Source organism: Acanthopagrus latus, chromosome 2 (genome assembly GCF_904848185.1).
Source record: "Acanthopagrus latus isolate v.2019 chromosome 2, fAcaLat1.1, whole genome shotgun sequence".
Classification (NCBI taxonomy): Eukaryota; Metazoa; Chordata; class Actinopteri; order Spariformes; family Sparidae; genus Acanthopagrus; species Acanthopagrus latus.
In genome coordinates this window covers 25893304-25910212 of record NC_051040.1, presented here as the reverse complement: position 1 = coordinate 25910212, position 16909 = coordinate 25893304, and the positions used below count along the sequence as shown (strand labels likewise).

Below are 16909 nucleotides of genomic sequence, written 5' to 3'. Positions count from 1 at the left end.
AACGCCCTAACCTGCCCACACGGTGACAATCTCCTCTGCAGATCAGTGAAAGGTTGCCTGCCTGCCGCTGCAATGGGCACATCTCCTGGGAGCAATAGAAGACCTGTGTGGGAGGACATAAAAGAGTGAGAGCACCCCGGGCAAAACCCCAAACCTGGACACAGCTGCTTTTTCTACAACGCGAACAATACGGGCTTTGTTTGGAGAGAAGCTGCAGAAGCACCATCAATTCCTGCACATCGCTCGCCTTCTGCAGCTCCACACATCACCCGTCCTGCTGGATCTGTCTGTGCACGCTCCTTCGTAAATACCCTTAAAGCCCTGATAATATTAGAATGACAGCAAAAGTGACAATAATCCAATACAAGCTCAGAGCGATCATAAAACGGGCACTGTCAATTTCACAAAGTGCAATACCCTGTAATGTAAGGGAGGTCATGCCCGTGCTTGTTCCTTAATCCAATTTTGGAGGCAGAACAGGCGTCAATACCTCCGCTAGGTGGCGACCTTGGTCCGACGCGGCTCACCTTGGACAAGCGCCGCGCTTGACTGGAGCCAGACTACATGCAGGATCAGCACAGTGCGGCTGCCGGGGAGCACAGAGGACACAAAACTGACGCATTGCATTTACGCGTATAGATGTGTATGGTTGAGGAGCAGTTTGTGGTTTGCATTTGGAAGTTTAAGGGAGCGGCGATGAAGGCACACTTTATTCCCTAAACCAGCTCAAGAGCCCTGCATGAAACCGAGGCAGCACACACACACACACACACACACACACACACACGTCCCGTTCATTTTCACTGTTGACTAACAGATTATTTCCCCCGCAGTTTATTTTCTGTAATGTCAGTCGCTGACTGAAAAGACTCGTGGTGAGTTTCGTATCACCTCTGGACCCGCACGGCAGCATGTCGTAGGGAAATGCCACATCACACTTTCACTAACTCGTCGGGTCTCCGACGATAGAGTCCACTGATAACTGAGAGAGTTGCGTTGTCTGGTGGTGTGCGGGGGGGGGGGGTAGTAAATGATTATTTGCCGCCCCCCCTCGTCCCTCCCTCCACCACGTTTCCTATATGGATTGACGGGGTCCGCGTCAGAGCGCACAGAGTAGACCCGCCTCCTGGCTGTGGTGCGCTCGATGCATCTCTCTCCCCTGTCCGCTTCAAATCCATATTCCACTGGGAGAGAGAGAGAGAGAGAGAGAGAGAGAGAGAGAGAGAGAGAGGGAGTGAGTGAGTGTGAGCGAGCGAGAGAGAGAGAGAGAGAGAGAGCGAGAGCAGGACCTGGGAGAAGAGCAACGAAAGAAAAAGAGGAGAGAAAAACGGAACAACGACACAAATGGCACTCATGGCAGGGATTTTGTTCACGGCCAATTTTCTTGTTTTGGGGATTTCTTCACTTGTTTCGCCGTCACGGATATACCCCCCAAATGAAGGTAAGGTTGTCGGGAGAAAATAACTGCCGTGGACTTCTGACTTCATCCCCGCTCCGTGTCTGTGTGTGTTTGCGCAGCGGAGCCTCACTTCGTGGCCCCTTGTTGCGAGTGCGCGGAGTTAGCGACTTTTGCGGGGTTTTTTTTTTTTTTGCGAGAACCGAACTGGACTGAGAAGCGCCGGTCCAAATGCGCATTGGCTGTTTTGCTCTCCGGCTCGGGCTTGGATCGCGCCCGCTGCCGAGAGCCTACGAACAGGAATACTTGTAGCCCCGATACGTGCTGATCTCTCTTGTTAGGGGAGAAGGTCACGCAGATCTCAGCCCAAAAGACAGTCGATTTCTGCTTCTGCACAAACGGACACGTCCTGTAGAACAGGGCTGCAGTGCATTTGCGAGTCAGTGGGGAAACTCGCAAATCTGACCAGCCAGCAGCTCTTTATCAATTTCAGAACTGTTCGCAGTGATCGCCTCCGCTGTCCCTGTGTGGTTTGGTGGAAGGTGATATATAAGATTGACAGGAACAAAAAAAATACATGCGAAAAGTGAAATTACACACTGAAGCGAGCAAACAGTAACCTGCAACATGTTCGGAGCCACGGGTTGCCCTTCACAAAACAAGACGCTTTCGGGGCTGGAGGTCCGTGCGCAGCGTCCCGGGGCGCACCGTATCCAGTTTCAAAATGTTAGGCCCGATGCAGGTTATAGTCTACTTTCCAACGCAAACACTATCGACACTAACTTTATTTTATTTAAAACAACCCGATCAGATGGACCCAGTCTGTCTCTCGCAGTCTGATGACAGTTTCTGCCCTGTTCGGTGGAGAAAAGCTGTGATGCATCGCGGACTGAAGTTAAATATCAAACAAATATTCAGCATTTAAAGTGGATCAGTCTATATTGTTATTAACAATTCATAGCGCAGACGTGCATAACTGGCGTATTTATTAATTGATAGTGAGCTGAATAAGCGTTTTTTTTTCTTTTCTTTTTAATCGCACGAATGAAAAACAACTCTAAAAATAGAGACAGCTCTGTGCCATTTAATTCAGCCGAGCATACTTTTTAAATAATTGACTCTCCAGGTAACTTATTTGAGTTTTTCCGGAGAAAATCTTTCGTATTACAGCCTGTCTGTCCGTCTGTCTGTCTGCTGTGGACATTTAAAATGCGTTTTGTTTCCTCAGCCACCAAGTTCCTTCAGACGGATCTCTAATAGATTCAGATTATATCAAACATGCGTAAAGCCGATGCTGAGCAAAACGAACAAAATAAATAAATAAATAAATAAATAAATAAATAAATAAATAAATAAATATTCTAAGGCGGGGGGGGGATACATTTGTCATGTGTAGAAAACCTCGTTCTTAACGAAAATCAATCAAAAAGACTTCGGGAAACACGCACAACAAAACAATCAGGAGTTTATCATAATGTAAGACCCGTTGGCCCCCGTTTTTCATCATGAGGATATTTTTCTACTGTCACAATAATTCATTAAAACTGTTTTTTTGGGGGGTGTTGGGAAGACACATTTTCTTCCTCAGTGTGTTCGACCTAAGTGGATTATACATGCCAATGCCGATGTTGTATGGACGGACGGAGACTACATGCTCACGTCTCCTCTTCTTGTTTTCCAGTCACGTTATTGGACTCCAGATCCGTACAGGGGGAGCTGGGATGGGTCGCCAACCCGACAGAAGGAGGGGTAAGTACTGCAAAGAAGTGTCCCTTGTTGGGACGCATGGTCCCCTATTGAGCAAAAATGGAGAGATAATATCCATTATTGGCAGGAGCTCTGGAGTGGACCGCCAAATAGATACACAGCCCTCTTTGATAAGATCCTGTCCTGGTGAGCCCTTTTATGGGAATATCTTTGTAGATGATTTATTGTGCAGCTGTCTGCACTGTAGGGATATTAAGCTCAGGGTGAGGCTCGAGCCTTCATTTCCAGTGTCTTACACTAAAACACGGGTGCATTTGAATGTTGCACGGAGACCCTCTGGAACTCCCTCCAGGGCCCCATGGGGTCCCCGGAATCCACTTTGAGAAGCATCGGTCTATAGGCACCCCCCTCAACCCCTGCCCCTGCTCCCCTTTCTCCTCGCTTCCCTTCTCTCTAACCACTCTGTAATGGTCAGATGCAGGGGCCGATACTGCAGCGGGCGTCAGGTTTCCTGAATAGACGGTGAATTGAATCGGTCTTTGTGGAGAAACTTTATATCCCTTTCCACCATTGAGTCGAAGAGAGGGAGAGAGAGGAACTTGGCAGCTGAGAGAGGGTCCTCTGGAATGGATGAATAAGGGGGAAAGTGCAGTGGGGTTCAGCTCTTGCCGCAGGACGACTAGATCTTGCTATAAAACAAGGGGGGACAGGGTCGACCGAGTGCGTGGTCCCTCAGTCTAATTGGGAAATCTACTGCGGCTGTGATAAGAGGAAGAATAGGGGCGGCAGCTGGGCCCACAGTGGCCACCGTGTGTCACGGGCATCAGGTGGTAGCCTTAACCCAGTCTGAATGTGATCATGTAGAAATGGCTCAAACTTACTTAAATGAATATTTCTCCACGTTAAACAGACCTCTCATTCAGAAGGTATTCTTCTATCTGCTATACTGATAGAAATGCACAAGTGAGCCTTTTAGTGTTTTATGAAAATTAACACAAATGAGCAAGGATCACGCCCAGCTAATGAACAGGAACCCGGGCGAACAGAATTTCACCTCGTGCAGTCGTTACAGCCTTTCTCAATGAACTTGGCCGCTTCAGGTCCTCCTCGCCACCATTTTATCACAAAACACGTGATTGACAGGGTCCTGGCAGCCTCAGCAAGCCTGCATTCACCCTCTCATTACGACCAATTGGACTTATTCTCCCTCTTCCCTGCTATCGGGGAAAGGTGAGGCCTTATCTCAGCGCCGCTTGATTTCCACAACAAAAGGGGGGCTGAGGGAAGCGAGCTGAGTGGAATGGAACAGCAGGGAATGAAAGACATTTTCTCAAATCATACAGCCGCAGCCGTGTTTAGCATTATCCCGACCTCCTCTGGGGATATAAGGCTTTAAAACCAGATTGTATATGATAAGGCGTCAAATCAAATCTGCAGCATAACCCATGTCTTCCTCTGTCCTAGTCTATCTTTTTTTTTCCCACCGTTTTCTAAATGTTTGAAGCTAGGCAGCCAAAGGCCTGTCTGCTCTTGTTTACAGCCCGGCTCAGTCAAAGACTCTTTTTAAAACACACGGTGAAAAACTAAGGGGAACCCACCGCTTTGAGCCTCTCAAGACATGCTCGTATTTGCTCAACAGTGATCTGTGGAGAGGGGAACTTTATCATAAGTAAAACAAACATTCCCTCCCGGCAAAAATAAGCCAGGCCGTGCTGGATAACGTAATCCGTGTGCCCCGCGTCGGTGTCTCCCCCTCTCTCCTGCGAGCTCGTACTAACAACAGCAGTGAACATGTGTGCCCCTGCCTCGCAGTCTCCATTATGTATGCTGATGTAAAGCAGGCACACATTAGATCGTTAGCTTCGATTCAGAGACCTTTAGTTTTTGCATTCACACAATCCCCTGTTTTTTTTTTTTCTTGCAAGATACAGGTCTCTCAGTGTGTGTGTGTGTGTGTGTGTGTGTGTGTGTGTGTGTGAAGAGGATTTTGTATACCATTCCCCAAGTAATTGAACTGTAGGCATTACTGAGGCATAGAACTAATTACAAATTTCCTTTCTCGCACTCGAGGAGAAGCCATGAATATTAATATCTTTATGATTCTATATTAGGAACTAACAAGTCTATTAGGTGCCATTCATAAAATATGCATTAAGTTTAGCCATCAATTAATTGCTCTGCCGAGACTCAAATATTGACTAATCTTTCTCGCATGCTCCTTTGCACAGTATCTCTCCGTTTTGGCTTCGGCTCTCAGTCATGTGTGGAACTTACACAGGCAGTTTTAAGTAGCAGAGCATTTGGCTGGTATTTCTCTGAAGTTGTTAACCTTTAACACGTGTGCCTGACAATGTTAGCAATCTTTCTGCTGTTCTTTATCTATGGTTTGGAATTCAACGTAGAGAGAATTCTTTCGCAGATTGCCACTCGGAGGTTTTATCCTTGTAACGTTATTGATGTTGTGTCCTTTCCCCAGTGGGAGGAAGTGAGCATTATGGATGAAAAGAACATTCCCATCCGGACGTACCAGGTGTGTAACGTCATGGAGCCAAACCAGAACAACTGGCTCCGTACTGACTGGATCCCCCGAGGCGGTGCCCAGCGCGTCTACATAGAGATCAAGTTCACCCTCCGAGACTGCAACAGCCTCCCCGGGGTCATGGGAACCTGCAAGGAAACCTTCAATCTTTACTACTACGAGTCCAACAACGACAAGGAGCGCTACATCCGCGAAAACCAGTTCGGCAAGATTGATACCATTGCCGCAGACGAGAGCTTCACACAGGTGGACATCGGCGATCGCATCATGAAGCTGAACACAGAGGTCCGGGATGTGGGCGCCTTGACCCGTAAGGGCTTCTATTTGGCCTTCCAGGATGTTGGGGCATGCATTGCGCTTGTGTCCGTCAGGGTCTTCTACAAGAAATGTCCTTTAGCGGTGCGCAACTTGGCCCAGTTTCCCGACACCATCACTGGAGCCGATACCTCCTCGCTAGTGGAGGTTCGTGGCTCATGTGTGGATAATTCGGAGGAGAAGGAGGTTCCTAAGATGTACTGCGGGGCTGACGGAGAGTGGCTGGTGCCAATTGGGAATTGCCTGTGTAACCCTGGATACGAGGAGCGCAATGCAGAATGTCAAGGTAAAGGACTGACTTTTTTTTTTCCCTTTCTTGGGGGCTGACTGTTTCTATATTTATAAGCCACTCTTTCCCTTCAAACCTGGCCAGCCTCGGTATCTCACCTTTTTCGATTTCTCCCTGTCCTCTTGCTCTGTCTCTTTGTCTTTATCCCCCATGTTTTGTTCTCTTTGTTTTTCCCTCTCCTCTCTCGATTCACCCGCCTCACCTCACACTCTGCTGGATATGTTTCTTTCTCCTCCCTCTCCTACTCACCGTCGTCTTCGTTCCAGTGCCTGCTTGGGTGATAGAAGTGATGATGATTGTAAATGGAGTAATTAGCAGGCCCACTGGGAGGTGTTGTGCAATGGGATGCATCCCAGGAGAATTGGTGACACTGGGAGAGGAGGGTAGGGCTCCAACTGGTTTGCTCCGCTGCTGTGTCTTTCACCCCCACCTGCACTTTCTCTTATTCCCAGTAGAGCCCGAAGAAGGGAACAAGAGATAGACAGCTTTAGAGGAAGGGAAGGAGAGGAAAAAGAGTTTATCATTCCAAGCAGGTATCAGAGGAGTGAAAACACACAGCTGTGAGATGGGTTGAAATAGTGCTATTTGGTAGGGGGGAATAGACCTTCGTAGACGATTATTCTCGTCTCAGCTCACTGTGATCCTATATCAGACTGTTTGATGAGGTTTTAAGGTCAGTGCAGAGCGCTGCCTTCCACGTTTTTTTTTTTTTTTTTTTAAATCAGGAGTGTTATAGAACCTTCAGCATGTTGGTGAATTCAAAACACTGCCTAGATAGCCTATGTAGAAAAACCACGCCAATAGATGCGCTCATGCTCTTGCGATAAATGGTGTTTTTGATGGACTCTACCCTAATTCGACTTGCTTCTGTCATTACACTGGGTAGATTTTAGTTTATGGTACGCAGCAGTGAATTGTGGACAGCATCTAGCTGTATTCAGCAGCTACTTTGTTGATCACATGCAGCGTTTTGCCAAGCCAAAGCGCAGTTGTCAGCCGGCCAGACAAGCGGATGCCAATTCTGTCACGATGGTTTATTGGTGTACCCCACCAGCCACCCACCACCGTCACATACAAAAAGCAGTGAGCCACAGCAGTGAGGGGTCAGAGGGTGGGCACGGGTGATTAACAGGGGGACGGACCACTACACCTCTCCTAATTTATGAGGGAGCCTTTATCTTGAAGGACTAATTGCATGACAAGCGGTACTGGTTATTTAGGGGTGCCACTGGCTGTTAGGGGGTGGGGAGGCAAGGGGGCACAAGTAGCCACAGATGGGGTTATGTGTGTATTTGCTTGTGTATTTGTGCAACAAAGTATCATCTGAGCTGTAAGAATTCTCTTGGAATGTTGCCCATCTCCCCTGCCGCTGGGTTCAGATGGCTCCGGCCAGGTTTCTGTCCCCAGGGTTGGCTTCAAAGAAGCAGAGAGAGACGGAGGGTTGAGGGAAGGCGACCAGAATGTAGTTAGTTAGAGACTTTAGGTAAATCTCCCCTGGACTGGCTTTCTATCATGCTATTTACTGTAATAATCTCTCTTATTTCGAATCAGAATGAGAACCCTGATCTCATACTGTGTATCATGTCTCTCATTTCCCTGCACCATTGAAATATACTCCTTATCTCTCCTCTTTAATTTCAGTTCAGATAAATAGCTGTTACTCTCCAAAGAAGGCAACAAAGGATTTGGAAAGCTTGATTTTATATGACTAATGCAGTCTGGTAGTGTCTGCCAGCCTGTGAGCTGGCAGGACTGCTTTTTAAGCCAATATATCCATTTAGTTGACATATCACTGCATCTGCCGGAGTTTGTTTAACTTCACAGTGCCAGTACGTCCACACCGTTCCCTTTTAGCTTTAATACACTCTTTGAGGAGTTTCTTAACAATTCAGTTTGAATTGGGAACAGGAGAGCATGCCTTGTGTTGGATGCTGTGTTGGATACTGTGGTGACAGTGTGGGTCAGCTCCAGTGACTAAAGGGTTAAAAGGTGCTGGCCATCGCCAATCTTCAATTGCACTGATTAGCTAGTTAATATTCTCCAATGTGACATGATCTACGGGAGAAGGGCTCCTCTCTGTGACCATGTTGACCAAGGGACTCCTACAGGAGCCGGTTTTGGGGGAGGGAGGGTGGATATCAAGGGAGAGATTTCATAAGTAAGGTGTTTGTGTGAACATTTCTTCTATATATTTAAGAAAAAAAAAAGTTTGTGAGGGTATATCAAACTATGCTCACACATTGTTCTTAATTTGGTCTGAAACCATTTCTTTTAAAGGTTTTCTATGGTGCACATAAGCCCAATTGTGTGTGTGCAAGTGTGTGTGTTTGCATCCCCGTGTGTCTGTGCTTGTCTTGTGTTCGTGCAGGGTTACAAGGGCACCTTGGCCCCTGGTTCCCAGCCCACGATGAATGGGCTCTCCTCCATCATTGTTTGGGGCAGCAGTGGAGCCGACTGTGGCTGGCAATGTTTGGGGGGGAAAAAGAGGTAGAGGTGGGGGGGCTGGTGGGGCATGTAGGAGTTGTATTCTCCACCCCTGGCAGAGGTCAGGGGTCATCCGCTTCTGCATCCATCTTACTGCCGTGTCTGACAGCGTTGTGGATCCAGGATTGATTAAGACGTCAGGGATTTGACAGCTGTGGCGGGTGTGTGTGTGTGTGTGTGTGTGTGCCTGTGCTCGAGGTAGGCCAAGGGTGGCCAGGGTGTTCACCCAGGGCCCAGGCGAGAGGGGCTCAGAGGGCACTGAGGGCCAAGGGGCCCCCTGATCTGAGACGAGGGGGCTCTGTCTGTTTGCATTTGGGATCCCTTTCCCTGTTAACCACCTCCCCCCTCACACACTGTTGGGTGGGGGTCAGAGTCCCCTCGCTCCTCATCTGGTGAGGGGGCTCCTACTGTTGGAGGGATGGGTGGAAGAGATTAGTGAGAGCTACGTATGTCATTATGGGGATATGATAATTACCTTCACAGTTTTTTTGGTTGTCGAGTGGGAGAAACATTTGAGCACCGTGTGCTCTGGCAGCCACTGTGCCCATGCAGAGCAACGGTGTGTGTTTTTTTAGGAAAATCAGCAAGTTGTGTGTGTTTCCCTTCGAGCTGTAGTTGTTGGCATGTGCGTGTTTATTGAGGATAAAGCTTGGTTGATGCGTGAAGGTGACAGACACTTTTGACACTGCAGAACGCCAGTTCACGGTTGAGCTGATACCCATCACCCCACAGCCTATCATCACCATCAGTCAACACGCACGCACGCACACACGCACATCTACAAATCCCTTTTAATTTATATCATGTTATTGTGCATTTGGCAGAAACCTCTCCTTTTCGTGTGTGTGGATTGCAGCTTGCTACCCCGATCCCGATGTCAGTGTGTGATCGAAGCGTTTTTCTCACCTGAGACCCCCCCCACCCTGTCTACTGCCAGCAGTCTTTGCTGAGCTGGAGTCTCTCATTCATATTGGATTAAGAGGTTTTAGGGATGAAGTTTCTCTCCTGTGCTCCACTCATTGTGTGTGTTTGGATCTGGGTCCTCCTTTCTCTCTCTCCCTCTGTTGACAGTGTTAAATATGCGCTTGGGAGCATCATTCTAAATTCACCACATAATTCTATTTAGCCCGTTGGTCCCTGATGGCTTTACATACACAGACTCAGTCCCCTTGCTCTTCCTCTCCCTTCGCTATTTTCCTCCTCCTCTTTGCTCTCTTCTGAATACACACAGAAATGAAGTGTTTGCGTCGCCTTCTTCTTCTCCTTCCTTTTTTCTGTCCATGTCCTCTGTCTCTTCAAATTTCCTGTTGCTTTAACGGCTCTTCTTGAGCCTCTTTCTCTTTTCATACGTCTCTTTTATCTCCCCACATTTTTCTGCCAAGTTTCTGTTCGCAATTTTCACCCGTTCACACTGTCTTTTTTATCCTGCTCTCCTTTTTTTTTTTTTTTTCCTCCCCTGTGCTCCGGCCGTCGAGGTGGTTAGTGTTCGTCAGCCTGTCTCTGGTGGCAGCAGCAGGAAGTGGGCTGAATAATGAGATTACCTTCACTGTTGGGAGGGAGGCAGTGCACGGAATATCATCGGCCCTCGTTGTCACCGCAAACACAAATTCAGGTGCACACAGGCAAAAGTGTGTGAGTCTGCACGCAGACCTAAATAATGAAAATCCAGACGCATGCAGGGCAGGATGTCTGAGGTGACATTAACCAATAAGTAAATGTACGCACCCGTGTGTACAACCGTGCATGCAGGCTCATACAAAAACCCCAGGCACACACACACACACACGTGAAAAAGGCCATGTTAAGTAATACTCTCAAGTACGCTGACACATTCATAAATATGTATAGCACACGCACTCACACAAGCTTTAGTCCGCGTTAGCGCACACAGACACACTCTCGAAGCTGAGCAGAGCGCTGCAGAATGGAGGTGAATGTACTCATCACTCTCAGTGCCACCAGAGAGGCTCATTTTGTGCTGCTGAATAGAGACGAGGAATCTATTACCGACGGAGAGCAGGAAAGAACAACGGATGCAGAAAGAGAGGACAAAATGTCTCATGAGCGGTAGTCTGCCACCCTCTTCTTCCTGCTGAAATAATTGCTTTGTTACATATATACATTTTTGCTGTTCTTCTTCTTTCGCTCCTAACATGACGGAAAAAGTCCCCTTCTCCCCCCCTCCATCCAGTGAGGGGGGGGAGAAGGAGCGGGTGGTGGGGGGGGGGAGTGGTAATTCAGCCATCATTAACTGAGGTGCTGAAATGTTTTTTCCTGCCTGGGCTGCCGTCCCGCCTCAGTGTTTGTTCCCTTTGCAGTTCTCGACACTCATCACCCATCTCTCTTTCCCCTTGCGGTGCCCTGTTCGGGGCAGGAAGCCACCGGCGATTGAGCGTGACCCGGGGCTGATGGGCTGTAGTGCTCCCACAGTGTCAGCCACACTGCACCGTGTGGGGATGTGCTGCCACAAGTACCCATCTTTAACTCATTTATCCCCTATTGAGTTTTAATAGCTCATTTTTCTCCCCCTTTGAGAATCAAGATCCTTTTAGGAATTTTCTGGAGCTATGTGCTTTATTTTGTGTGATTTCAAGGAACCGACACTGGCTTCCAGAAAATGCCAGAGGCTCGTCAAACTTCATTAGAAACGAGCGGAATTACCCCAGCCTTTGTGGGAAATAAGATTTCAGTGCTGGATATGAGACAAAATGAAATCTGGAGATACGATGATATTTGCAGATGAAAACTTTTTTTTTACAAACTGCCACCTCAAATGCTCACACATACTGTGTAAAGCAAATATGATGCTGAATGGATCGTAAGATATGGCTCCAGCATCCATGTGTTTGTCATAGTGTCATGTTTAGTTTTTCTTATTTGACGATGGTGTTCAGTTGTGTAGGATCTTTTCACTTTCCATTTAAGCCGTTGAAATTGTTCACATTGTTGAGCTTGTACACATTGTGAATTATCTGGAATAGATTGGCATTTATAAAATGTAAAAAAAGAATCAAGCTGTGCCCTGTTTTACACAGCAGCTCATAATTGTGTTGTTTATTGGAAAAATTAGTACATTATCCATACTTCAAAATGCCATGTATGTATATGTATGTATTTTTCTTTTAAATGTGAACGCTGTTGTCCTGCACTGCAACACATAGAGCAGCTACCGGACTGGAAAGTAAAAAGCAAAACAATTATGGACAAATGGTGAGACGGCTCCAGAAAAATGTTCCTTTACTCATTTCCCTCGTCATGAAGAAATTAAGTTCAATTAAAGATGGAATCTGTTAAATTAGGTTGTTCTGTTCCCAAACGTCAAATTTGGTGACGCCAGATGCCAGATTCTGTTATGAAAAACTAATTTCATATACTGTCACGTGTAAACCATTTATCTCCAACGTGTCTGCTATTACAGAGATACGGAAAACAGTCCTGTTTTTAGCTTTGTGATGAAGCCTCTGTCACATTAGCTTCAGTTTAAAATTGCTTTTCAACCTATAAAGGAACACTCCGCTGCTATATCTCAAAGAGGTAGAATTACAACAATTGGAGATGTGAGGTTTTCCTCAGACAGCGAGGATAACCTCCTTTTTATTAACAGATTAGTGCCAATTGTATAATTAAAATGTGGAGAAAGGGCATTACATCATCTGGTTAGATGGATGTTGTTATAGTGCTACTAACATGACTGTCAGCTGGAATCAGGAACATATAGCTGTGGAAGTGTCAAGAAGGGGTGATAGCATTTCTCCTCCTCTCCTCTCCTTTCCTCTCCTCTCCTCTCCTCTCCTCTCCTCTCCTCTCCTCTCACATCCTTTTGAAAAGCATCCTCTCTTTGAAGCCTGCGATGGGAAGAGGGAGCGATTAAAGCAGTCAGCAAGCAAATTAGCATGTCAAAAGGCCCTGAATCAATACCCCAGCTCTCTACCAACACAACCCTGCAGTCCTTTCACCCCCCTCTCCCTCTATCCGTCCCTGCCGTTCCCCCATTCCTCCGGCTGTTTCCCTTCTTCTCCCTCCATTTTCTCCCGCACCCCTGCACACTCTCCCTCTTGCTCTCTTGCCCCCTGTCTTTTCTCTGTCGCTCACTTTAACATTCCCCCCCCCCGAACCCCAGTTTTCTCCCTCAGCCGAGAGGCGGAGAGAAGGGGCAGAGTTTGCAAAGGGAGATGGACGGATGTATAAGCAGAGAGAGACGGCTGGAGGGAGAAGTGGACAGCGATCAAGTGGGCATGGGTGGATTGTTTCAGAGAGAGAGAGAGAGAGAGAGAGAGAGAGAGAGGGGTCATGAAAGAGAAAGAGGACCTCTGCCACCTTCTTTGTGCAGAAGGGAGAGGAGAGGGAGAACAGACCTCTCTCGCCAAGGAGAGCGGAGGAGATGGAGATGAGGAGGCAGGGAGGGAGGTATATATATGGAGAGAGAGACAGAGAGAAAAAGAGACAAAAAAACACGAGGGGGGAAGTGAAGTGGAAAGAGATTTAGTTCCAGTCTGGCAACCGTGCTTTTTCTACACTTCATCCATCGGTTCACCATTGCACGGAAATCCCTTTGATCTGTGGCAATGTGGTACTGATCGCGAGGACTGGGTGTGTGTGCAGATAGACAGAGTGTGTGTGAGTGTGTGTGTGTGTCCCGACCATTATCTGTCCTGTATTTATTCTGTGCATCTGTCGCAGCAGCCGTATCGCACGCTGTATCGTAAACTTCTATTAACGCTCCAATCGGGTTGATCTGAGCCGGGAGACAAAGCAGGCCGGCAGCTCTTCACATGGACGGCCAACTCTCCCTCACGAGGTGACAATGGGACGCTGATTGCAAACACCTTGGAAATGTTATGTCTCTCCCTCTCTCGTTCTCCCGCTGATTTCTATCTTAAGCTCCCTCCATCCTGCCGGGGCCGATAGTAGGTGGTCTTTTCTTCTCCTTCGCCATCGTCCTTTTTTTCTCAGGGGGCACAGAGTTCAGTGGCCAAATCAAAGACTGTTCCGTGGCAATCAGTTAGGGGTTATGACAAAAAGCCTTGCAATAAAGGGCCGCTCTGTAATCTGATGTGCCCTGAGACTGGACACAGTGCCCATTTTAATGAGCTAAGATCCCCCTTTTATAATCATGGTGGTGGAGGAAATGGCACACTGGCTCATTCTCTCCTGGAAATACACACAGACACACAGACACACACACACACATACAGTACGTGTGATCTGTACGTAGGAGGAATGAGGAGTACAGGCAGGTTGCTGCAAGGACATCTGTCCTTGCAATATAGCTGCGAAGTGGGAGGGGGCGTTCTGGTTAGTCCTACGTGGACAGTATTAGATGGGTTTGGAGCACGTCCAGGGCTTGAGTCATCACCACAAACAATGAGCAGCAGCATTAGAAAATGGCTGACTCGTTGATTAACAGTTGAAGGTACAACTGTTAATCAGCAGTCTAAAACTTGGCCTTCCGAGGTGCTTTTAGGCCAAGAAAGATTCCAATCACAGAGCTTCGAATTCTGTCACGTCCGTCGCTCATGGTGAGTTAAAGCTGAAGTTTTTTGCTTTGTAGAATTCAGACGTTTAAATGAGTTTTTCTGGGTCAATCTTGAATTAACCCTCCAACTGCGGCACACTGCTCAGTTGCAACAACCAAGTGTTCCAGATTTGCTCCTGCTCCGACTGTTACTCCGAACGGCTTCTTCTCAATGGCACGGAGACATCGCACCGACAGCAAAGATCGAATGGCGACAAAGGCTGACTGCTGCCTCGCCTCCTCCACCTTCATCGCTGCCAAAGAGCTAGACTTTAAGACGCCGCGAAGGCTGACATCCAGTAACCAACTAGCTTGTACGTTATGTGCCTGCTTGAGGGAAAATAATAATAATAAGAAAAAGACTCTTCTAATTGAGAGCATGTCTGATAAAAATATTGCAAATGTCCCTTTGCTCAAATAAGAAGAAAATACACTAAATGGCTGAAATCATGGATAGCACTTCTTCCAAATCTCTCCAGCTGAAAAGCCAGTCAGAGAGATTTCTCTCACTCATCGCTCGGCTGGCCAAAAATTCGCCAACAAGGAAATAGTGCCAACAGTGCGGGACACACAGGAAATCACCAGGGTCATGGCGTTTTCATCCTTCAGTTTTTGATTGGTCAAAATAATGAAATGTACCGTGTTGATTGCGGTTAACGTTGGAGATGCTGGTAGGAAGATTTTGTTATGTTTATATAGAGCCAGACGAAATGTACCGTGTTGATTGCGGTTAACGTTGGAGATGCTGGTAGGAAGATTTTGTTATGTTTATATAGAGCCAGACAAGCTGTTACCTCTTGTTTCCAGCGTTGGTGCTAAGCTTAGCTAACCAGCCGCTGACTCTAACTTCAAAAATATAGCATAGGAACGGCTCGTATTCCCCAGAACCAGTCCCATGTGAGACATATTTGAAGCTGGAATTTACAGTAGATACTGCTTGGCATAAAACCTCACACACAAACATGATCCCCAGAACTTTGAGATCAGTCGGCTGACCTCCGGCTGCGAATACATGTGCCTGCATACGGGCGTCCAAACTGCATGTGTGCCGAACCCTTCATGGGGTTGCCTGTGAGGTGTAACCTCTCTGCGGGAGAGCTGAAATCTAATTTGGGGATGTGGAGGTCCTGCAGCACCGGGGAACCCAAGCTGCAGATCTCCAGCCAAAGGCAGAGGTGTGTCCATGCTAGGGCACGTCTCTGGGATTAGAAGCCTTGATCCCCCCCTGATCCGCAGCGAGCTGTCAAATACTGCTGGGAGGAGTGGAGGAATAAGAAAGACGCGATCCACTGAAGGCTCACACCGCGGAGGAATGTGAGGAGAAGAAGAAAGAAGAGGGGAGAGAAAACAGAGAAAGACAGATAGGATTGAGAGAGAAAAGGAAGTGAAACGGAGGCGCACAGGTATCTAAGTAGAGCGTGAATGTGTATGACAGAGGGAGTGTGTGTATAGAGTAAAGGAGAGAGGAAGATGAATTGACTCCTGTCTAGTGAGCCTGATAAACGGCTAGAGATGTGAAAGGTGAAGTGGGGGGTTATGGGTACAGACGCTGATGGCTCTTTGAACAAGCCTAGTGTGGTAGTGTCACGACCTCTGACGGTCGCAGTTGATATTATGGTGAATGCTACTCCGTGTGTGTATTGTAGGGGTGCTTCACCTGAACTGTTTCCATTAGAACTACTTTCCACTGAAGAAATAGTACCCATGAAAGCTGTTGATAACATAATATCCAGAGTATGGGACTACAGTCTACAGGACTGACCTTTAAAATGACAAACAGAGCTATCTGTTGGTCGCGATAAAGATCCTTTTGTGTTGGAATGCATAACGATACAACATTGTCAGTGTTAAGCAAGAGAATAAAGAGAGTCTTGAGCACATTTTTGGCAGATCCGCAGGGCACCAGTCGCTGCCAAGTATGGAGCATCAGCCTAAGTGGGGAAAGAAACCATAAAGATAAGGTGAGATAACAGCAAAGGCAGGAAGAGGGCAGCCGACATACTTGAAGTGAAAAAAGGCGAGGAGTCCAAGAAATACAAAACATAACCTAGAAACTCGACGCTGGCCTTCCTCCAGCAGTGCCCACACACCTACTTCAAAGCCGGCTGTGCGTTCGAATCTCACGGCCCTTTTTGTTTGCCTCCTCCCATCATCGCCGTGCCTGTGCGTCTGTCCTCACATCAAAGCTAACGGCTAAAACGTTACACATTAGCAGAGTAACCCTGTCTAAGCAGCGGCCATTAACCCCCGGCTCCTGTTACACGCCCTGCAGCCCCCCTGCAAGGCCAGGTTCAACTAGCCCGGGGTTAGGGAGGGCAACACACACACGTATATATATATATATATACACCCTATGGCAAAGTTTGTGGACACACACATATATGCCATTAACTTAGGAATGCACACACACATCATGCAAAGCCGTGCCATGCGAACAGGAGCTGACACAGTTTCAAGTGGAAGGGGTATCGCTTCCACGACGGCAGTGACCTCGATGCTGTTTTGAGAGAGGGAGGGAGAGAGAGAGAAGGGGAAAGTGGTCTGGAGAGAGTGAGGCCTGAGTGACACCAGGAGAGGTCAAAGGTTAGAGCCGTGACAGCCACAGTGGAGACCAGCAGACCGTCATTGGGCTGACATGAGCTGTTGAGGAACTAGTGACCCAGG

The 16909-nt window shown here is 47.5% G+C and overlaps 1 protein-coding gene across 3 annotated transcripts in view; it reads left to right on the top strand.

The window, feature by feature from the left end:
* The first annotated feature begins 1212 nt into the window (after positions 1–1212).
* epha4l (eph receptor A4, like) overlaps positions 1213–16909 on the top strand; it is a 58496-nt gene continuing 42799 nt past the window's right edge. For all 3 annotated transcript variants that reach the window (XM_037076616.1, XM_037076605.1, XM_037076596.1), the window contains exons 1-3: positions 1213–1441; positions 3078–3145; positions 5580–6243. In XM_037076616.1, the coding sequence (XP_036932511.1) occupies positions 1345–1441; positions 3078–3145; positions 5580–6243 (829 nt within the window). In that variant the 5' untranslated portion in view covers positions 1213–1344. The remainder of the gene's footprint in view (positions 1442–3077; positions 3146–5579; positions 6244–16909) is intronic.